General features: G+C 42.8%; 1 protein-coding gene across 1 annotated transcript; it reads left to right on the top strand.

The window, feature by feature from the left end:
• Positions 1-7,123: 7,123 nt before the first annotated feature.
• On the top strand, positions 7,124-22,357 carry itpka (inositol-trisphosphate 3-kinase A). Its single transcript, XM_056296449.1, has 7 exons — positions 7,124-7,747; positions 13,038-13,137; positions 13,830-14,043; positions 20,420-20,624; positions 21,054-21,155; positions 21,587-21,658; positions 21,825-22,357. The coding sequence occupies exons 1-7, from the start codon at positions 7,346-7,348 to the stop codon at positions 22,080-22,082; spliced, it is 1,353 nt and encodes a 450-aa protein (XP_056152424.1). The 5' UTR covers positions 7,124-7,345; the 3' UTR covers positions 22,083-22,357.
• Positions 22,358-24,556: the final 2,199 nt, after the last annotated feature.

A 24,556-nucleotide genomic window follows, 5' to 3' on the forward strand; every position in this document is an offset into this window, starting at 1 on the left:
CCAGATGCTGTGCCCAAGTTCTGTAAGCCTAGAAACGTGCCTTATGCAATAAGAGAAGCCGTAGAGAGAGAACTGGCAAAATTGGAAGCTGAAGGTGTCATCTCACCCATTAATTACAGTGAGTGGGCAGCTCCAATAGTTTGTGTGCCTAAAAAGGATGATAGTGTGAGAATAAGTGGAGACTACAAGGTCACCATCAATCCATGGTTGAATGTGGAACAGTATCTACTACCCAAAACCCAAGATTTATTTGCTAAACTAGCAGGAGGTCAGCAGTTTACCAAATTAGACTTGTCGCAGGCTTATCAGCAAGTTCTGTTAGAGGACAATTCAAGACATTACCTAACTATCAACACACACAGAGGGTTGTATCACTACAATAGGTTACCCGACGGTGTTGCTAGCACCCCTGCTATTTTTCAAAAGATTATGGATCAGGTTCTTCAGGGCATGGAAGGGGTCATCTGTTATTTAGATGACATCTTAATTACTGGAAAAGATACAGAAAGGCACTGGACTAACTTGGAAGAGGTGCTTAGCAGACTTGAAACTTACAATCTCAGGGTTAAAAGAGAGAAGTGTGCATTCATGCAGAACAGCGTTTCATACTTAGGGCATGTCATGGATGCCATGGGCATACATCTAATGAAGGAAAAGACAGATGCTATTCAGAGGGCTCCAGTTTCGAAAAATGTAACTGAACTCAGGTCATTCTTAGCTCTGTTAAACTACTATGGGAAGTTTATCTCTAATCTATCTACTCTGATTCAACCAATGACAGCATTGCTGCATAAAGATGCAACCTGGGAATGGTCAGAGAAATGTCAAAGTGCATTTGATAGTGCAAAGAAATCTCTTCAGTCAGATAAATTGTTAGTACATTTTGATGCAGAGTTACATATCATACTAGCATGTGATGCTTCTCCTTATGGAGTTGGTGCTGTAATCAGCCACAAAATGAAAGATGGAAGTGAGAGACCTATCGCATTTGCATCCAGAATGTTAACTAAAACAGAACAGAATTACTCTCAGCTGGAAAAAGAGGCACTGGGTCTTGTTTTTGGAGTTATGAAATTCCATGAGTATCTTTATGGAAGGAAATTATTGTTATTGACAGACCACAAGCCACTGTTGAAAATTCTGGGGCCTAAAACAGGTGTGCCAACACTGGCCACCACTAGATTACAAAGGTGGGCTCTAATTTTGGCAGCGTATACATACGAAATCCAGTACAAGAAGTCAGAGCAGCATAGCAATGCTGATGCTTTATCAAGATTACCTGTGAAGCTTGATGTAGATGTGGTGTCAAACCCAATTTACAGAGTGTCTTACCTGGAAGACTTACCTCTTACTGCTAGAGAAATAGCCAAAGAAACAGACAGAGATCCTGTGTTAAGAGTGGTTAAATAGTTGGTGTTAACTGGATGGCCTAAACATGTACAGGATGAGTCACTGAAGCCTTATTTTCAGAGAAAATTAGAGCTTAGCATTGAGGATGATTGTTTATTATGGGGTTACCGTGTGGTAGTGCCTGATAAACTAAGAGACAGGCTATTACATGAGCACCACTGGGGAATAGTTAAAATGAAGTCCCTCGCCAGAAGTTTATTCTGGTGGCCTACATTAGATGACAGTATTGAACGTGAAGTGAATCAGTGTACTATTTGTCAGCAGCAGCGTAGTATGCCTGCTACCGCACCGACACATACATGGAAATGGTCTTCGAGTCCATGGGAAAGAGTACATCTTGATTTTGTTGAGGACCACAAGCAGATGTTTTTAGTAGTGATGGATGCCTATGCTAGATGGCCAGAGATAGTTCCCATGACCACTACTACTTCATCTAAGACAATTGGAGCAATGAGAAATTTATTTGCAGCTTATGGGTTGCCTAAAGAGGTTGTAACTGATAACGGACCTCAGTTCGTATCGCAAGAGTTTGAGTCATTTTTGACTAAAAATGGAGTAAAACACATCAAGTCACCTGCATACCATCCTGCAAGTAATGGTTTAGCTGAAAGATTGGTCCAAAATCTTAAGAAATCCCTTGCAAAGAATAGAGCCATTGGTGGTATGACGCTTGAGCGCTGTGTAGCAAATTTTCTGATTGGGTACAGAAACACACCTCATACTAAGACAGGAAAGACCCCAGCTGAGCTATTTCTGAGAAGACAGGTGCGAACCAGGTTGTGTCTTATCAAAACAGAGTTCTCTCAGAGACTGCAGACCGAGTCTGAACCAAATCTTCCCCATGTTAGGTCTTTTAAGGTTGGTCAACATGTGTTGGTAAAAAATTACAGGGGAGGGGAGAAATGGTTGAATGGAGTTATAAGTGAAGTGTTGGGTCCTGTCACATACAGTGTTGAAGTAAATGGAAATTGTGTGAAAAGACATGTGAACCAGATGTTGGGTGTCAAGGGAAATCCAAATCAGACTCAAATGGACTCTTGTGATAGAGCTTCTTGGGAGATGGATGATTTCAATGCAGACACTGATGTGTCAGAACATCCTGAACCACAGGTTGTGGAAGAACGACCTGTAGAACCACCACCGCCAGTTGTGGAAAGGAACACTCGTCCTGTGAGAGACAGACGTCCTCCTGATAGACTGAACTTGTGACTGACATGCAGATTGGTTATAAAAAAAAGAAAAGAAATCTGTAATGTAATGTATGGTTACTGTTGAAGAAATACTGTACATGGTTATGAGCTTAAGCGCAAAAAGGATATGTTAGAATCCTAGAAAAAAATGAAGTTTGAATTTACAGGGGAGGAGCTGTGGTGTTCCCAACACAGAATATTAACCAGTGTGGTTTTATTAGTTTTGAATATACACAGAGCAATGTGATTGGTACTGAATAAGGTGGAGGTCATCTATTGGTTGTTCCTCAATAGTATATAAGGCAGAATCGCCACCAGGGCATTCTCTTGGTACTCCGCTCTACTCGGATAGCTAAGTTGTTACAGTGTAATAATAAATATACTACGTTACTGTCGTAAGTCTGCCGTGTGCACTTTCCAGTTATCTGCTTAAACAGCTTAGAACATTATTAGTGTTTCATACACGACATTTATCATTACTGACTTTATTACAGATTTGAAGCCAGCAAGTGAGAGAGGTGTTATGGGTGTCTTGGGATGTGTCAGATAGGAGTGAGTGTGTCTGCGAAAGATATATAGACAAAGCTGATCAAAGATAAACTGTTAGCATTTCGTCACCTTCTTAAAATAATGGCCTAAGTCATATTTTCAAGTTTTTCAAAAAACAGAATAAACTGAAACTGAAACAAAATTTGTCAGTTTATTCTGTTTTTTTGAAAAACTTGAAAATATGACGTAGGCCATTATTTTAAGAACGTGACGATTTGTTACCAAGACAACTGGGGAGAGACGAGATGCATAGAGGGGAAAAGAGAGGTAGAGGGGACTGAAGGGGAGAGGTTGGGAAAGAGAAAAGAGAATAACAGGGACAAATGTGAGAATAAGGGCGATGGAAAACCAAAGCTCATAACATCGATAACACAGATAGTGAAATATTCATAAACACACTCATGAGTATACTCATCTTGTTCTGGCCTTGCAGGATTAATAATGCTTTCTGTTCCTTTCTAAATCCAGCTTCAGTAAGTAAAAGAAGATGTGACCAGAATTTGGGAATCAATTGATAGACAGAATGAAAACTGTTACCTTATGAGGTTTATTAAAACATGTCATCATTATGGGGCCATGACCGGGTTGACATTGTGTGTTTCCCTTCCTTTGAAATGGCTTAAAGCTTAGGTCTCTGTGCTGTGGGCATAGCATGAGCACTTGTTTACATTGTCCTTATGTGACAAGTCCTTTTCTAATACTGGCGGTGTTTTCTCGATTTTGTTTTTCTAATTGTACCATTTGTTGCTTATTTCCTAATAAGACCTCCCAGTCGGGACCTGTGAGTCACGTGTGACGAATTTGTACAAGTTTTGTTGGTGTGTACGTCCTCATATTAAAGAAAAAATACATGAAAATTATTCATTTTAGAGATTATTTTCTCAAAATGTTCTCACGGGGAAGGATGCCAGTCAGGAGGTAAGACAACGCCCTTGAATTAGCGGACTGCATTGGGACAGGGTTCTCGCGGGTCTCGCGGGATCCAAATCTCGCGGGAGCGGGATTAGGCAAACAGTCGCGCGCAAACAGAGCTCTACCCTGAAACTCATTTCACTCATCTCATTTCGAGGAGCTGTAGAAGAGTGGGGAAGATTTGAAATGAGGGTGGGGATAATTTCCATATTCATAATTCTTTTTTCCCCTCATTAAAAGATATATTTCCCCTTGGGGATGAATAAAATATTCTGATTCTGATTTTTTCCCCAACACACCAAACATACTGACAAAACAAAAAAACAGAAGCAAGCTTAACAGCACAGCATGATGGGCCACAACACCCCCCCCCACAACACATAACACCCCATATAATATACATCAAGGCTCTCTTTTACATATTGCCATCTAATGATCCGTACCACTAATAAATCTGAGAAAGCTACCCCACATTTCAGTGAATTTAGACACAGAATCTCTCATTGTAGTTATCATCAACTCGTATGAGGCTGTAGCCGTCATGAGTTTGATCCAGTCCTTATAGCGCAGTGTGCTTGTATTTTTCCAGTTCCTATAACCCTGGCTGCATTAAGGAAGCCTGCAAGGGCTAACCCAGACTGTTGCCTTTGTGAGTCCAGCTGGTACAGCAGATTTGTCTCCAAGAAGGCAGAGACGTGGCGAGCTTGGCAAGGGCTGGCCCAACCACTCCTCAATTGCCCCAACCACTCGTGTCCAAAATGGGGAAACCAGCGGACAGTCCCACATGAGGTGTACAAAAGTACCCATAGAACTTTTACATTTCCAGCATTCATTGCTTTGAATTAGACCAAGCTCTTTAAGTCTGACTGGAGTCCAATAATACCTATGAATTATTTTATAATGTATAAATTTGCTCGTACCATCCTTTACTGACCAGCCCACGTTCTGGACAATATTCTGCCAGACCTCTTTATCAAGCTCAGTGTGCAGGTCCCTTTGCCATATTATCCTCACTCTCACTTTCACCATACAGAGCACTGGCTGCCGTTTTATAAAATTCAGAGGATGATTGTACAATATTGGGAAGTTTAAGGAACCTCTGTAATATATGTATTTTCATCCTGTCCTGTATTGTGACCCATAGACTGTACACAGCTCTGTAATTGGAGAAATTTCCAAAAGTCCCCTTTATTAGTCAGGTTACCATATTCACAATTCTGAATATTTTTAATGAGGGAGAAGTAGCTAGATGCGACTTTCAGGATTTTAAGCAAGATAATTGGACTTATTTTACAGAAAGAACACACATCAGACAAAGTATTATATCAAGCAGAGCATTTTATATGTCTTAAAACAAGACTGGAGGGGGACTTTAAATCCCGAATGAAACAACCCATCAGCCGTTTGACGCCGGTTGAGAAGTCTTTCCTGTAATCTAACGGGTCTTTTGAATGTTATAGATTTAGTGTGAAGAGTATCAAGTGAATGAAAAGCCTCGTTGTCAGTCGTGTGGTTCGTCAGCAGGGGGCGCTTCGGGGAAGGCATTTTATCCCCCCTCTTTTATTCTATAGAAAAAACATTAAAAATACAATACACACATACCAAACAAATAGGGAAATAAAACATTTCACAAACCCATCGAGCTCTACAGAATCAAAGATTACAACCCAGGTCGACAAAACAAAATAGTGAGGTAACCTGTAGGCCTTGGCATGGCTTCCTGGCTACAGACCACCCCCTTTCCCCCCACCAAATCAAAGAAATCAAACAAAAAAATACACATATGCCACACACAGTATACTGTTTAACGAAAATCCAACGTTACCCTCCATCTTTCCTCAACCACAACAAAAGTGCTCCCCTCTACAAATCCACCAACAAACCCTTCTTCTCCATACAACATATTAACAACTCTTTCCATTACACCCCTAAAAATATGCCACACCTCAGCTTTCCTCTTTTCTTAATGGGCTATATTACTCCTTAGCTTGACAGCAAACCTTGCATGGCTTAAAACACAATTCAATAAATTCGCATTACATCCGTCCACTTTGCCAGCCACCACAAACAACCACAATTCTCTCCAGTCCATTCTGTCAACAAACGTTTAAATGATGCGTTCAACCCTTTTGTCCTAAGAAATTCCTAACATGCCCCTTTTTTTGGTATAATTTCTATTTTGAAGGTCTATTGAGTTTTGACAATCAACCATCAAGAAGAAGTTGTGAATTTCTGTGAATTTTCTGAATTTTAGTATCGCTGAATCAGTTTTGGATGCACGATCAGTGGGTCCCGAAAAACCCACGACCACTGCAGCGCAGCCCCGTATGGGCAGTTCACGAGTTTAGCTCTCTTAGTTTTCTTCTTGGCGTAAAATTCACTTTGTTTCACCCCCCCCCAAAAAAAAATAGGAAGAAAGAGAAGAACAGGACTCAAGCGATTGCTGTTGCACGTTCTTTCTGTGTTTTAAAAATAAAATGAACGCAAGTTTAAATATTTTTTCAACGCATTTCCTGTAATAAGCACGTTACCATCACAACACACGATGGACGTGGTCCACTGAACAAGTTCGTTCCCAAGCAATAAGAAAGGCTTTCTTTCACCAGCGTGTTTCAGAGCAGAGATCTGTTGTGATGGAGCCTATTGCGTCAGAATCCTTGTAACATTAGTCATTTTCACACAACAGAGTTGTGCGGGGAAAATGCGCCAAAACGTTTTTCATTAAATATTCCGGCGTCGTTTCTGGACATGTAGTTCTTTTATCATAGGCCTGTGTAATACAGCGATGGACGGCAGGTCTGCTGTTATACTGGCTCCCTGAGCGCCCGGTAAACCGGAGAGGCGGCGCAAGAAAAAAAAAAGAGGAAGCGCCAAAGTGTAAAACTCAAGAGAAAAAAACAAAACGTCAACCTGTCAGTTTACTCAGTCAGGAAACCAGAAAGGCGAATTGTGATGCGGAAGGTTTGAATCTTGCCAACGCGCCAGTGTGTTTGTGCATGCATGCGCGCGCGTGTTTGTGTACGTGTGTATTAGCTTATGGTAAACCACTGTGCAACAGCAGAGGGGTTCCCCATACCAACGCGGGAAGCGTTAAGAGAAAAGTCTGATTATTTTTTTTGTATTTCGCAGTGTAAACTTGAACAAATGACATCGGGGATCTATTGCAGCTGCAGGTGACAGAGTGTTAACATGCGAGGATAGGTGTCGTCTGAAGTTTTCGAGCGAGATGAGCAGATCTGACGGAGCGCAGGGAAACCGAATGTGACTTGCGTACGGCGCTCCGAATGCCGAAAGAGAGCCGGAGAAAGGGCTCCAAGGAGGCCGGGCTTTCCGGCGCAGGGATAAATGAGGGGTCTCGTTTCGAGCGGAAGACAGCCAGCAAGCCGCCCGACATACGCGATGAACTTGCCCAGAAAGCAACGCAGGTCGCTCCCTCCCCAGCTGTGATGGAGGCGCGCCGGGTGCCGCAGGTGATGATCACCCCGGAGGGAGAGGGCTCTCCGCGGGCGATGCAGCAGGAGGACTGGGGCGATGTGGTGGACGGAGCCCTGCGGAGGAAACTCTCCAATTCCTCGATCTCCTCCACGGGCTCGTCTTTGGTGGAATCTGAGGACGACCTGCTGAGTGACAACGAGGCAAAAAGCAAGGGCATCATTACTTTGGAGCACCTAGTGGACACCGGGGAGGTGAGTTAACCGGGGGCAAGGATGCATTTGCAAAATTGGGAAGTTGTGCTTTCTGACTTTAGCTCTGGATGCAGTTCACAGTGCATCACTTGCCATTAGGGAGGGAGTAATAACTTTGTTAATACATGAAACAGGCACAGCGCCTCATAGGGAGCACTCTCTTGCCCCATCCGTCCGCAACACTTTTAAGAGAAGATGAACAGAGACGCAGCACAGAGAGAAAACTTCCAAACAAAGATAGACCACAACACAGAGAGAAAACCAAAAACCTTTGCTCACATGCAGACATTACAGGACTCTGCACGTCCTTGAATAATGGCTTTAAGTTCTTCCCACCAAAAGCATATCATGTCTTGGGGTCAGTATCCTTCACTGTAACCTTGTGCACGCTTAAATTAGTTAGCCTAATTTTGCAAAGAAGGTGTTTGTATCTGATCACTGGTCATGGATCAATAGATTATCTGCACATCCAGGGCCATTACGCTTTGCAGAAATATAATTTGGAGGCACATGTTCCTATCGTCTTGTGGCTGGAGATTGTATGAGATCATCAGACAAGGCTTTGGAGAGCCCTGTCGGAGAACATAGATTAATCTGGAGGAAATGTGGTTGTCCACGTTGAAATCCCATTAATCTTCTCCATGTGTGGTCAAAGCCCTTTCACACCACCCTCATGTTGGGGGAAACGGGGAGTGGTGGGGGGGGGGTTAGTAGTGGAGTTTTGTTGAAAGTTGGCTGTTTACTGTAGGGAATTTATGGGGTCTAAACATTGCTGCATGATCATTTAAAGGGGGAAAAAGGCTGTTTACATTTATGACTTCAGTGTTTCATAAAATACAAGTCTTTTTTTTTTTTTTTTTTTGGAGTCATTCTCAGACTCCTCAGCTGTACTGCAGCCAAATGCAGTTGGAGATTGGAGTAGAGAAATTTTTGGGGAAATGAAAGACTTGACCTTTAAAGCTGCTGCCACTCCTTCAGCACACAGATCATTTCGCTGAAGGCTCAGCCTTTGATTCAACATGCTGGGCGGACATTTGTTTGCCTTCAACACGCTGGCAACATAAAAAGGTCTCCTTGTGACAGACAAGTGCTAGCCCAAACGTGTTTATATGGACATTTATATAACTGTAAAATAGAATAGAAAAAAAAGCTGATTATTTTGCAGCTTTGTGCTAGGTTTACCTCTCCCTATCCACTGTCCTCGTCTTTGACGTCTCTCGCTGGTCTGAGATTGTCTTTTACTTTATAAGAAAATGTTTTGATGGTCATTCTGTGTGTATCTAAATGTGCTGCTACTACCTTTACTCAGACTTCCTAATGGAAAAAGAAAAAAGAAACATGCCGAATTTCACCATGGCCATGTTTAAGTTGAGAAAGAACAGAGCAGAAGAGCTCGGCCTCAAGGCTGTCACATTGCCTGGCCATGTGCCGTTCAGGGAAGTGGAGACTGATCGGCGTGGGCCACCTCAGTGGTTTCGGACTCTTGTTCACATAACATGACCGCATAATCTGCTTTTTGTCCTGGCTGTTGCCAGATTTGACTCGGTTTCAGACATTCATTGGGTGTGTGTGTCTTTATGATACTGCTGCTTCTCCTTGCCTTTTTCCATACAAGGTATGAACCTGTCACCTTCTATTAAACAGACAGAATACACATTGTCTGCAGGTCTTTTAAGGCCATGCGTGTGTGTGTGTGAGTGAGTGAGTGAGTGAGTGAGTGAGTGAGTGAGAGAGAGAGAGAGAGAGAGAGAGAGAGAGAGAGAGAGAGAGAGAGATGGGGGGGGTAGATGGTAAGAGAAACGAGAACCAGATAGAGAAACAGGGATATGTGTATTTATTTGTGCATACTGTAAAATAGCCACCAGTGTTCACAAGTTTTACCACTATGAGTACAGACAACTCAGGGGTCCATATGAAACTATGGCCCCTTTTTAGGTGTACCTTGTCATTTACTATTTCGGTCGTTTAGATTTAGCATGTCTAAATGGAAATCCGGTGAAATCTGGAAAGTTTAAATATAAGTGCCCTTAGCCCACACACAAACACATACACAACATGTCTATATCTGATTGTGCTATCACATTTTGTGGTCAGCAGCCAATTTGAGTCTTGGCATTTGACATTTTGCTAATAACCACAGCAGGAAGTAAAGAGCATTCGTGCACTACCACTTAACCTGAGATAATTCACACTTGAATACATACACTACCGTTCAAAAGTTTGGGATCACCCAAACAATTTCGTGTTTTCCATGAAAAGTCACACTTATTCACCACCATATGTTGTGAAATGAATAGAAAATAGAGTCAAGACATTGACAAGGTTAGAAATAATGATTTGTATTTGAAATAAGATTTTTTTTACATCAAACTTTGCTTTCGTCAAAGAATCCTCCATTTGCAGCAATTACAGCATTGCAGACCTTTGGCATTCTAGCTGTTAATTTGTTGAGGTAATCTGGAGAAATTGCACCCCACGCTTCCAGAAGCAGCTCCCACAAGTTGGATTGGTTGGATGGGCACTTCTTTGAGCAGATTGAGTTTCTGGAGCATCACATTTGTGGGGTCAATTAAACGCTCAAAATGGCCAGAAAAAGAGAACTTTCATCTGAAACTCGACAGTCTATTCTTGTTCTTAGAAATGAAGGCTATTCCATGCGAGAAATTGCTAAGAAATTGAAGATTTCCTACACCGGTGTGTACTACTCCCTTCAGAGGACAGCACAAACAGGCTCTAACAGGTACTATTTAATGAAGATGCCAGTTGGGGACCTGTGAGGCGTCTGTTTCTCAAACTAGAGACTCTAATGTACTTATCTTCTTGCTCAGTTGTGCAACGCGGCCTCCCACTTCTTTTTCTACTCTGGTTAGAGCCTGTTTGTGCTGTCCTCTGAAGGGAGTAGTACACACCGGTACTACTGGAATAGCCTTCATTTCTAAGAACAAGAATAGACTGTCGAGTTTCAGATGAAAGTTCTCTTTTTCTGGCCATTTTGAGCGTTTAATTGATCCCACAAATGTGATGCTCCAGAAACTCAATCTGCTCAAAGAACTGCCCATCCAACCAATCCAACTTGTGGGAGCTGCTTCTGGAAGCGTGGGGTGCAATTTCTCCAGATTACCTCAACAAATTAACAGCTAGAATGCCAAAGGTCTGCAATGCTGTAATTGCTGCAAATGGAGGATTCTTTGACGAAAGCAAAGTTTGATGTAAAAAAAATCTTATTTCAAATACAAATCATTATTTCTAACCTTGTCAATGTCTTGACTCTATTTTCTATTCATTTCACAACATATGGTGGTGAATAAGTGTGACTTTTCATGGAAAACACAAAATTGTTTGGGTGATCCCAAACTTTTGAACGGTAGTGTACATGTCAAATTTCGTTGAATACATGTGATTCACAATAAAGGACCTTTATGAAAGAATTACACTAAAGAGGAGATTTAAAACAAGCTAAAAGACAGGATAAAATTTCATCATGGTAATGAAATGAACTTGCTTATTTTGCAGAGATTATATTCCATCACCAGTTTGCGCTGATGTGCAATGTGCAGAATGCATCACTTACAGTGGTGGTCCATCAGATCTTGGCCGAGTTATATTTTGACTCTGTCGCTTTTCTCACTCAGTGGAATTGTTGTGTCAATGGAAACTGGCAAAGTTTGTGTACAACAGCCTAGATTTGCAGTGTCAGTTTGAGCTGTTGTTGGTTTGTGCCTGGCTTTTTTGTGAGTCCACCTGATTGATTTTAAGAGAGCTTGCACCGCATGCACATGGAGTTAAAGAAACCTAGCTTGGAATGGGTCATTGTTGCTTTGTTATCAGTCTAAACTCTTCACTTGTTATGGTTTTAGTCTTCAAGGCTGGTCATGAGGGACAAATACGCAGGGTTATAAAGCCAATGTGTGACAGGTAAAATAATGGCTCGAACACAGTACGTGCTAGGGAGTTGTGTAGTTGTTATGTCAACACATGAAGTCGGTTCTTAAATGCAGCATTCCATTTCCTCAGACTCTCCGTGGTACAAAATATACCACACCTTCAAGATAGTAGAAGAGCGAGATATGCATTATGTGCGGTAGGTTGGGTGCGCTATCTGAATTGAAACATTGAAACAAAATCAATCATCGCACCCATGTACTCTCGTTATACCCTCCTTTGCTCAAATTACATTTAAATAATAGAATTTTGATAACACGGGGAATATATTTATGAATAATGAACTGTTATCTGCCCATATTAACCGATACGCTAATAGAGTTAATGATTACATAGAACAAATGATGTGTGTGCTGTGTGGGAGTCGAACTCCTACATGGCGAGATATTGCTGGTAAACACTGCAGGGGAGATAGGCTGTGGCACCTGTGAGTGCAGCATATCACTTGCAGAGAAAGTTGGCTGGCTGCAGTTCTGCAATCTGTGTGGTCAAGCACGAGCTGAGTGTTATCATACCAAGACCTACTTCCTGTTTCAATCACAGCATGCAGAGTAAAATGACCTCTTCCTTAATGATCCAACAAGATCAGTGCCAGGCTTTCTGTGGAAGCGCTTATACTCCTGTGCTAAGACGTAAGCCAAACACTTGGGAATAGGCTATATTTGAAAATAGGATGGTTTTGCGATACGGTCATTTTCTCTGGTGGGGAAATTAAAAAGACACTTCTACATCATCTCCTAGTAAGTGTGTCTCTGTGAAGCACACATGCTGTCACTGTGTGGACTTTGTGTGTGTGTGTGTGTGTGTGTGTGTGTGTGTGTGTGTTGTAGATGTGTATGGGTTTAATAAGTTTGTTTGAGTGTGTTTTGTGGACTATGGTGCCTGAAGCTGCTGACTGTGGATTAGTCTTGTGACCCCAACGCTTATGCTAACCTAAGATGCTGAGCAGATATGTTGATCGTACTAGATATGAGGTTGTAGAGAAATGGCATTTAACTGACCTAGATCACAGGTTTAGAAAAAAAAATGGAGATCCAGGGCACGTCATCATTTTTAAGGCTGAGAAATGCCGTTGTGGCATTTGTAGACAGATTTATTCTTTGTTGTCTGAAGAGGATAAAACAGTTAATCCAGAGCCGTGCCTTTCTTTACACATGCTTTCCTAATAAGATAGACTGTTTTTCTAAAAACGGATCCAGAAATATACATCAGAGGTGTTTGGAGTTAGATCTCAACTTCATTAAACCCCATTTGAATGCATGCAAATATACGATTTATTTTTATTTTACTGGTGATTTACAAACGTCTCGTTTCTACTCTTCTCTATTCTGTACATGCTTGCCCTCAGCAGACCAAACCCTGGTGGAAATTAAAGACCATTGTCCAATGGCCCTTTGTTGCTGCCCAAAGGAGGAGACTGAACTGGGTTCAATTAGCTGGACATAAAGGTATGGCCTATTTTACACATGGAATCACACATATATAATAATCCAACCCTGGTTTTGCTTTTTTTGTGAACCTCTGATGAGTTCTCCCCCACGGAGCAATTTGTTGCTTATACCAACAGGTAAGTTTAGAGGGTTAGGGTTAGCTGTAACACACCACACCCTGGGGGCTGATAGACCTTCCATGCCTCGCTTCAAACTGGATGCTTGTGGCCCAGTGGTAAGCACTGTTGCCTCACAGCAAGAAGGTCCTGGATTTGAATCTCAGGCCGTCCCAGGTCCTTTCTGTGTGGAGTTTGCATGTTCTCTCCGTGTCTGCGTGGGTTTCCTCCGGGTGCTCCAGTTTCCTCCCATCATCAAAAAGACATGCATGGTAGGCTTAATACTCTTGCCTGTGCCCCTGACCAAGGCAATGGAAAGAAGAACTGGAGTTGGTTGCCGGGCACTGCAGCTCCTATACAATAGGATGGGTTAAATGCAGAGAACACGTTTCATTGTAAGCATACAATGTCAAATAAAGTGGCTTTCATTCATTAATTTGGGCCCAACCCTGACTGAAAGTTGCACATTCAATGGAAGTAACAACCATACTAATTTTGCTACACTCATCTGTCTTGTATGCCAACATACAATATTTTCCCTCTGGTTTGTGGACAGCTGTTTCTCACACATATATCTCTTTGCTGTCACTCCAGGTAATTTCAAAGCGGCAGATGAGGGCACCATTTTGAAAAAGTTCTGTGAAAATGAAATGCAGTGTTTTGAGAAGCTGAAGGGCGATGCCCTACAACCATTCGTGCCAGGTTACCATGGCGTCGTGGAAAGAGAAGGAGAGTCTTTCCTCCATATGACAGACCTGCTAGTGAACTTTGACCTTCCCAATGTCATGGACTGCAAGATGGGCATAAGGTAAAGACTGGAGCACTGTAAAGAAAGTGTCTGCCAGGACATTATACATATCTGTTATCATACTGATCATCTATTTTCAAGAACTGTTCATTTTTGGGTGGCAGTGGAGTTTTTAACTAGATTGTTTAACACAATCTTGGAAAGTGAGAGGATGCCTGAGGAGTGGAGAAGAAGCATACTGGTACCGATTTTCAAGAACAAGGGCAATGCGCAGAACTGTAGCAACTACAGAGGTATGAAGTTGATCAGCCACAGCATGAAGATATGGGAAAGAGTAATAGAAGCTAGGCTAAGAGGAGAGGTGATGATTAGTGAGCAGCAGTATGGTTTCATGCCACGAAAGAGCACCATAGATGCGATGCTTGCTTTGAGAATTTTGATGGAGAACTATAGAGAAGGCCAGAAGGAGTTACATTGTGTCTTTGTGGATTTAGAGAAAACATATGACAGGGTGCCGAGAGAGGAGGTGTGGTATTGTATGAGGAAATCAGGAGTTGCAAAGAAGTATGTAGGAGTGGTGCAGGGCATGTATAAAGGAAGTGTGACAGTGGCACTGACAAAAAGAGAGGCGGCAGAGCTGGAGGTGGCAGAGTTGAAGATGCTAAGATTTTAATTGGGAGTGACGAAGAAGGACAGGATTAGGAACAAGTATATTAGAGGGACAGCTCAGGTTGGACGGTTTGGAGACGAAGCAAGAGAGGCAAGATTGAGATGGCTTGGACATGCATGGAGGAGAGATGCTGGGTATACTGGGAGAAGGATGCTGAATATGGAATTGCCAGGGAAGAGGAAAAGAAGAAGGCCAAAGAGGAGGTATATGGATGTGGTGAGGGAGGACATACAGGTGGCTGGTGTAACAGAGAAGGATGCAGAAGACAGGAAGAAATGGAAATGGATGATCCACTGTGGTGACCCCTTACGGGAGCAGCCGAAAGTAGTAGTAGTTCATTCTTGGGTGTTGTTTTAGGGGGCTCTCTTTTCATAAAAATGTACAGTAATGCCAGACAAGACCAGAACCACTGTGATGGTTCTTTACCCCTTTAACCCCTGTGAATTGCAAGATGCCGGGTATTGTATTATCACAGTGTTATTCTTAATGTTCTGCCAAATATGAAGTTGTACAAATGAGGTAAGTGAAATGGGTTTGCATTGCTATTCCTGATTCCATGTTGTTTGCAGTAAAAATCTAAAATAAAACTTTGTTATAGAAAAAAAAAACAAAAATATACAAAATATTGTACTTGGATATCAACTTTTTAAGACAGCATCAGGCAGGAAAGCATTGAGGTTTTATACCAAAAAAAGCTGTTTCTCTCCTCAAACAATGATAACTTTGAACCTTTTTTTTTAGTGCGATGAAGGTTGACATGGATCGATAATGTCGCGTTATCTCACAGTGTCCTTTGATGATGGTGACAATTGCATGCAGTACTGTGGACATGCACTGCCTGAGCCTTGAATGTCTTTTCTTGAAGGGAACACCTGCTGTAACTGCAGGCTGTAAGCTTGGCTTCCTGCCACAGTCTGTGGAGTGCCTCACTGCCTCACACGCATGAATTGAGACACATCCATACTCATATACACTAATGTGCATGCACACACAGGATTACACACACAAAAAGACAATCACAAGGCTGAACCCTATATTTCCGGTTTATACAAACCTACACGTGGGGTAACAGACGCGTGCGCACGCACACGCACACACACGTGCGCGCACACACACACAGATGTAGATAGATAGATAGATAGATAGATAGATAGATAGATAGATAGATAGATAGATAGATAGATAGATACATAGATAGATACATAGATAGATAGATGGATAGACTAATGCACACAGGAATACACACAGGAATACACACAAACTGACAATCATAAGGCTGAACCCTAAATTTCCGGTTTATACAAACATACACATGGGGTATCAGACACAGGCACACACGCACGCACACACACACACACACACACACACACACACACACACACACACACACACACACACACACAGTGTCTGTGAATGCAAACAGGGATATTGTATAAACACATATACAGCCTCACACAGGGTATCCCTGGAAACTCCCTCTTCAAAAAATCGACACACAAAACCGCATTCAAATTTGCTGTAACACACTAAAGCTTTTACACAGTCAAGCGCAAAGATATTGTGTCCTCTGGCGTCTCTTCTCAACTTCCCTCTTCACAACAGAGGAAGTTAAACTTGCATAGTGAAACCGAAATTCACATGCGTTTGCACTTCATCGCTCTTTTTTAACCAAATTTGAACATGAATAAACTGTTTGCCAGCATCATGTGAAACAGTGCAGTAATGTTACTAACTGGTAGGGCTAATGTTATCTGGTTCAGGAACGTTACCTCAGTGTCCATTGATCATTCACTCTGTATCATAGCACACTATCATACCTCACCTCTCTGACCTTCATCTTAGTGAGTACAAATCCATCTGTTGGAACAGAGAATAGAACTCTTTGTTCATGTTTTTCTGTTAGATTTGATTTCCGATTTTTTAAAAAAAACCTCATGGACTGTTTGACGTGTTGAAAAACACTGTTAAAAGTGCTTGGAAGTGCTGAGAGAGGCATGGGAGTTTGACCAGCCAGTCTACGTCTGTTTTGTGGACTTGAAGAAGGCTTATGACCATGTACCCTGGGGCAATCTGTGGGGGGTACTGTGGGAGTATGGAGTACCACGGCAGTTGCTACAAGCCATCCAGTGGGGGGTACTGTGGGAGTATGGAGTACCAGGGCAGTTGCTACAAGCCATCGGGTCCTTGTATAACCAAAGTGAGAGCTGTGTCCGCATTTTCGGCACAAAGTCAAACTTGTTTTCGGTGGGTGTCAGACTCCGCCAAGGTTGTCCATAGTCTCCAATTCTGTTTGTGATATTCATGGACAGAATCTCAAGGCGCAGCCAAGGTGAGGAGTGAGTCCGTTTTGGGAACCTCAGAATTGCATCGCTGCTCTTCACAGATGATGTGGTTTTGTTGGCTTCATCAGAACGCGACCTCCGGTGCACATTGGGGCAGTTCGCAACTGAGTGTGAAATGACCAGGATGAGAATCAGCACCTCCAAGTCTGAGGCCATGGTTCTCTACTGGAACGTGGTGGATGGCTCCCTCTGAGTTGGGGATGAGCTGTTGCCTCAAGTGAAGGAGTTCAAGCATTTCGTGGTCTTGTTCATGAGTGAGGGTAGGATGGAGCGGGAGATTGACAGGCGGATTGGTGCAGCATCAGCAGTAATGCGGACGTTGTACCAGACCGTTGTGGTGAAGAGGGAGCTGAGCCAGAAGGCAAAGCTCTCAATTTACCAGTCAATCTTCGTTCCAACCCTCACCTGTGGTCATGAGCTTTGGGTAGTGACCGAAAGGGTGAGATCATGGATACAAGCAGCTGAAAAGAGTTTCCTCCGTAGGGTGTCTGGACTCAACCTTAGATAGGGTGAGGAGCTCGGACATCCGGAGGGAGCTCAGAGTAGAGCTGCTGCTCCTTTGCGTCGAAAGGAGCCAGTTGAGGTGGTTCGGGCATCTGATTAGGATGCCTCCTGTGTGCCTTCCTTTGGAGGTTTTCCGGTCATGTCCAACTGGGAGGAGACCCCGGGGTAGACCCAGAACTCGCTGGAGGGACTACATGTCCAATCTGGTCTGGGAACGCCTTGGGATCCCACAGGAGGAGCTGGAGGGCATTGCTGGGGAGAGGGACGTCTGGAGTGCCCTACTTAGCTTGCTGCCACTGCGACCCGACCTTGGTGAAGTGGCTGATGATGAGATGAGATGAGATGAGATAAAAAGTGCTTGGTTGTTTGTATGACACATTTGTTTGGTTAATCAAGCTGGGTCAAAACTCTGGGTTATCGACATTCTGATGGTCTGTCATGTGTGACCAACACCATGACTGGGTCACTGGTGACTAACAGCTGGATAAATTTGTGCACTGTACAGGTCTACCACCATCATTTACTCAATCAGAGGTGTAAAAACCAGGTCCAGAAAGTCAAAGCCCAAACCATGTATTTGCTCTACTCATGCACTACACCAGCAGATTCTAGTCAACACCACTCCTCAACTAGGTAGGGAAAACTAGTTAATGAAATCAGCTGGTTTAGTAACACGGTTGGAGCAAATACACAGTTTGGACATTTACTTTCTGGACATGGTTTTTACACCTCTGTACTCAATGCCTCCACATGACACTGAGATCAACAGTAGCACTGGCTGGTATTTGTTGGAGACGAGGCCATTTGACCCATTCAGCCTAAAGCATAGTGGTGAGATGTGCAGTTGGAATGATGGATGGGTTCAAGGTGGAGGTGGGATTACATCAAGGATCGGCTCTGAGCCCTTTCTTGTTTGCAATGGTGATGGACAGGTTGACAGATAAGATCAGGCAGGAGTCTCTGTGGACTATGGTGTTCCCAGATGATATTGTGAGAGTAGGGAGCAGGTTGAGGAGATCCTGGAGAGGTGGAGAAATGCACTAGAGAGAAGAGGAATGAAAGTCGGTAGGAGCAAGATTGAATACATATGCATGAACGAAAGGGAGGACAGTGGAATGGTGAGGATGCAAGGAGTAGAGGTGACGAAGGTGGATGAGTTTACATACTTGGGGTCAGTTGTTCAACGTAACGGGGAGTGCGATAGAGAGGAGAACAAGAGATTGCAGGCAGGGTGGAGTGGTTGGAGAAGAGTGTCAGGAGTGATTTGTAACAGAGAGGTACCAGAAAGAGTTAAAGGGAAGGTTTACAAGATGGTAGTGAGACCAGCTATGTTATAATGTCTTGGAGATGGTGGCACTGACGAAAAGACAGGAGGCAGAGCTGGAGGTGGCAGAGTTGAAGATGCTAAGGTTTTCGTTGGGAGGGACAAAGAAGGACAGGATTAGGAACAAGTATATTAGAGGGACAACTCATGTTGAACGGTTGGGAGACAAAGCAAGAGAGGCAAGATTGAGATGGTTTTGACATGCATGGAGGAGATGCTGATAGGGAGAAGGATGCTGAATATGGAGCTACCAAGGAAGAGGAAAAGAGGAAGCCAAAGAGGTTTATGGATGTGGTGAGGGTGGACATGCAGGTAGCTGGTGTGACAGAGGAAGATGCAGAGGACAGGAAGAGGTGGAAACGAATGATCCGCTGTAGCGACCCCTAACGGCAGCAGCCAAATAGAGGAGGAGCAGAAGAAGAAGAGGCAAGATTGAGATGGTTTTGACATGCGTGATGGAGAGATGCTGGGTATATTGGGAGAAGGATGCTGAAGATGGAGCTGCCAGGCAAGAGGAAAAGAGGAAACCAAAGAGGGGGTTTATGGATGTGGTGAGGATGGACATGCAGGTGGCTGATGTGACAGAGGAAGATGCAGAGGACAGGAAGAGATGGAAATGGATGAGCCGCTGTGGCGACCCCTAACGGGAGCAGCCAAATGGAGGAGGAGGAGAAGAAGAAGAAGAAGAATGCACTCGGCTGAGAGTCATCAGAACACGGTCACTAGTTAAGCTGAAACACCTACAAGAAAGCAGTTGAATTGTTACTGCAGTCAAACAGTATCTCCAGCTGAGACAGGCTTGCTGGGGGTAGTCCAATCGGATTGTGGCTCATTTGTACACAACCTCTCAGAGCCAATTGAGGACTCTGCAATTTCATCTACCCACAGGTTGGTCCCGCCTACATTAGTTAACCATTCAATGGTTGTATTTGAGACCTTTTTGATGAGAATTGATCGTTGTTATTGAGTGAAAAAAATACATCTCCTGCAATTAATCGACTACTTTTTGGGAGTATTTGACGACTGCTAAAATGCAGCAGTTGTGAATGCCCTACTCCACAATGATGGTGCAACATTATTTACAGCCCTAGTTCAAACAATAATATAGGTTGGTAGGTTGGTATAGAATCTATAATGAGATAGCAGTATCAAATATTTGGGTAGGATTTAAGTCAGCAAAATATTTATTTTCACTCAGTACACAGGTCAAATTATCAATCCGATCTGAGCTGAAATAAATACACCTGCAGTTGGGTCAATTTTACCCAACATTTTTTTGTGTAAAATTGGGAGGGGGCAGGAGTGAGGGGGTCACATTTGGAGTGTCTTTCAACTCATCACTTTTAAGAGTGCGAAATTGAGTTATTAAGGCTTTAAGACAAAGGACTTCATAAGTCTGTCAACTGCAGATCATATCAGCCTAAATGACTTGAAATTTGAATATCACGCGTGAGACCACACAACCTCCATTATCTTTTGACTATAAATGCAAACAGCCTTCAAACTGCTTTTTATGATGGAATCTGAAAACCTCAGTTGTCTGGTCATAGAAAATGGTCAACTCTTTGTCTGGATTTATCTATCCTTTTTTTTTAGGACCTACTTAGAGGAGGAGCTGGTGCGAGCACGGGAGCGTCCAAAGCTTAGGAAGGACCTGTATGAGAAGATGGTTGAGGTGGACAGTGAGGGGCCGACTCCCCAGGAGCATTTACAAAGGGCCGTCACCAAGCCTCGCTACATGCAATGGAGAGAGACCCTGAGCTCCACACACACTCTGGGCTTCAGGATAGAGGGGATCAAGGTAAGAGGAGGCCGGTTTTCAGTTGATGGCATGCACAGTAGACATAACACACTACAACAATAATATACATTTAGGGTCAATGGCTGTCTGAAACTTAAAAAGCAGGCTTGTGAAAGTTCACTGGATTCACTGGGTTGAATTACCAGAGCAGTTGGGAAAGTGTGCGTATGTAAAGTAGATGTATTCTATTCCCTCTCTTCAACTACAGTTGTTGTCCTGTTGATGAGGGCACACAGTCTTCAATCAATCAATCAATCAATCAATCAATCAAATATATCTTGACCATATCTGCAAACCTGCAAGAACATGCATACAAAATACACTTGATTTATTCTACATACACAAGCACGCATGCATACACTCCCTGAGCATTGGGGTCGGATGTTATTTCACTTTGTATTGTCTTATTCAGCGTCTTTTACTTTCCAGAAATCTGACGGCTCATGTCAAACAGACTTCAAGAGGACCCGGTTGAAAGAGGATGTTACAAGAGCGTTTGAGGACTTTGCTGGAGGGAACACCAATATTGTAGTATGTAACAGTCAGCTTGCTACAGTAGACATCACATATGCCCGCCCACCCACACCCACACCCACACACACACACCCTCATACAAATATGTAATTGACTGCACCAACGACAAACACACCTGTTTTAGATCCGTGTACGTTTATGCTAGTTTAAAAATTATACTATGAATATATACTTTATAGTCTAACCCTGGAATATGCTGAGTTAAAACAAACAGTATGCTGAACATGAATGAGCAAACAGCAGAGATAATATTTCATACCAGAAGGTGAAAGGGAAAGCAAATATTCACACCTAGACAGTGTTTAATTGTTTTGATTATAACTAGACATTCCGAAATTTGTGTTGTCAATGTACTATCATGTGGTGTCTGTTTGGGTGAGAAGAAGCTACATGTTCAGGGTAAAAGCTTATTTTCCAATGTCAAACAGAAATCCTACCTGAGCAGGCTGACTGAGATCCAACAGGCCCTGGAAATATCCGAGTTCTTCATGAGACACGAGGTGAAGAAGAACTCTTTAGTTTAAGTAATGTACATGTACATGGATGGATGGACAAATGAGTGGGTGTATGGGACGGATACATGGATGGATGAATAGAAAGATGGACCTACGAGAGGAGAAAGCAGGTCGAAGACTAACAATCAATCCTCCCTCTCATATTTCCCAGGTCATCGGCAGTTCTCTTCTCTTTATCCATGACCACACAGGTCGTGCAGAGGTCTGGCTTATTGACTTTGGAAAGACCACAGCGTTACCAGAAGGCCAGATGTTAAAGCATAATGTTCCTTGGCAAGAGGGCAACCGGGAGGATGGTTACCTTTGGGGGCTGGACAACCTCATCCACACACTGGAATCTGTAAACAGCGGAGGAAGCGAGGAAGAGACCTGCACCCCAGTAACCTCCGAAACAAGTTCAAGTTGCTGAAGTTGTTCTGATGGTCAGTGAACCTTGGCCTTTAGAAATAGTAGAGGACCTGAATCTACTTGTATCGACACCCAGAAATCATTTAAATGAGGTCTAGTATTGGATAATATATTGTGGAAGCTTTGTGAGTGCTGACAGAAGAAGTGAGGCGATACTGGGAAAGGGAAGCAGAAATGATTTTGTAGGGCTCAAGATCTAAGTTATAACCAAGGATTTATAAAGCTTGTAATCAGAAGGGAGATACGAAACATGACCGCATTAATCTAAATAGTATATTCCAAACAATGACAAAAATATTTTTGACGAGGGTGTCTGGGTAGCGTAGTAGTCTATTCCGTTGCCTGCCAACATGAGGATCGCTGGTTCGAATCCTCATGTTACCTCCGTCTTGGTTGGGCATCCCTACAGACACAATTGGCCATGTCTGCGGGTGGGAAGCCGGATGTGGGTATGTGTCCAGGTCGCTGCACTAGTGCTTCCTCTGGTCGGTCGGGGAGCCTGTTTGGGGGGGAGGGGGAACTGGGAGGAATAGCGTGATCCTCCCACGTGCTACGTTTCCCTGGCGAAACTCCTCACTGTCAGGTGAAAAGAAGTGGCTGGTGACTCCACATGTATTGGAAGAGGCTTGTGGTAGTCTGCAGCCCTCCCCGGATCGGCAGAGAGGGTGGAGCAGTGACCGGGACAGCTTGGAGAGTGGGGTAATTGGCCAGGTACAATTGGGGAGAAAATTAGAAAAAAAATATACACACACACACACACACACACACCCACACATATATATATATATATATATATTAGATGAAATTATGTTGATATTGAGACTGACAAACCAATGACAGGCATGAACCGTAGGTGTAGAGTTGGGTATGGATGGTAGGGATATGCCCCTCAAAGAACTACTGAGTTATCCCTACCAATATTTTTAGCGATCTCAAACAACTTTTGTCATTTTAACTCCACAACCACTCCCATCCGCCAATGTTGGGTCTATGCAGAGTTGCAGGTTTGCAGGTTTCCCGTTGAATATCGACAGCAGGAGCTTCGGTACAGTGTACGGTGGGGGAATTAGTAGAGGTTGGTGTTTGTCAGTTATCCTTATCCTTTATCTAGATCTAATGTCAGTCAACTTATTTCAAGTTCAGAGCTCAGGTCTGGATTGTTTGCCAACTTGTATTCGTCGCTCGAACATGTCATCATTTTAACATTTTCAAGAAACATTTTATTGTCGGTAACATTACAGCTAAATTTTCTCAAAAAAGAGGAAAATTGACATTGGATCCCTTTTTATGAAGTCGCACATTTCATACACAAAGACAATTCAAAGCGCTGTACATAAAGGGCTAAAAAAACTCTAATGAGAGGTACAAAACAAGATACAGAGATTAAATTGCAAGAATATTAAAAAGAATAAGATAATGAATTAAAAAATAAATTAAAGGATAAACAATATAATAAAAAGTTAATCATATGGAGGCAGAAATTCAGTTCACAAGTGTAACCAGCCATGGAAAACTAACTGGAGCAGCACTTGCAGAATAACATTAAGGACACCATCATTTTTGCAGATTGTGTGTCTGTAGCATTTACACTTTGTGTGTGTGTGGCTTGGTGTCTCACACACACACACACACACACACACACACACACACACACACATACACACAAACACACACATACATACAAAATAGAGAGATAGATATTTTATTGTCCTACAACAGAATATTTGTTTTCACCTTTTGTACAGAGCCTCACACACAGTAAATACATGTACATATACTACACATACCACAGGACATACATCGAGAACAGGGGGACAATAATACCTTACCACAACGGTTTGGAAGTTCAGTGAGTTTAGATCGTTAATGGCAGAAAGAACAAAGCTCCTTTTAAAGTGGGTCTGTCTCCAGATGAGGGACCTGTACCTGCAACCAGATGGAAGCAATGTGAAGAATGGGATAAGGGCATGAGGGGGATCCTGTGTTATTTTTAATGCTCCACCTATCATGGCTTTGCTGTCGGGTGGCGGTGGGAATGCACATTGTTAGGCCAACAAATGATTCAAAAATGTCCCTCCCAATGTTGAAACCAAACCTACACTCTCGCATTGAACAGTGGGAATATACAAATTAAATCCCTTGGCAACGATGTCCCTTTATATGGAATGAAAAGGAGTGAAATTGTGAGAATTAACCACTTATATTTCAGGGATTCATACCTGGAGGAAATGCCCAAGACAGTAAAAGAAACTGAGCTCATGCAATGGTTACAGGACCAAATCTTATCTTCTTTTCCCAAATGGTGTAAACGGTTTACTTCTGAAATATTGATTGTACAGCATGTGAGGTTTGACTTTGTGTCACATATCCACAAATCACAGGACTGCAACACAACACCAGTACAATACTGTATACAATGACCAGAATGCATCCTTTAGAGATGTTGTTCCTGAGTTCAACACTCATTGTAATTCA

Source organism: Lampris incognitus, chromosome 16 (assembly GCF_029633865.1).
Source record: "Lampris incognitus isolate fLamInc1 chromosome 16, fLamInc1.hap2, whole genome shotgun sequence".
Lineage (NCBI taxonomy): Eukaryota > Metazoa > Chordata > Actinopteri > Lampriformes > Lampridae > Lampris > Lampris incognitus.

Bases quoted from the DNA above. Each gene is read 5' to 3' on its own strand.
- itpka (XM_056296449.1), top strand. From the start codon at position 7,346: ATGCCGAAAGAGAGCCGGAGAAAGGGCTCCAAGGAGGCCGGGCTTTCC. The intron at 20,625-21,053 runs GTAAGAGGAGGC...TTTACTTTCCAG, and splicing joins TCAGGATAGAGGGGATCAAG to AAATCTGACGGCTCATGTCA. The intron at 21,156-21,586 runs GTATGTAACAGT...AATGTCAAACAG, and splicing joins GAGGGAACACCAATATTGTA to AAATCCTACCTGAGCAGGCT.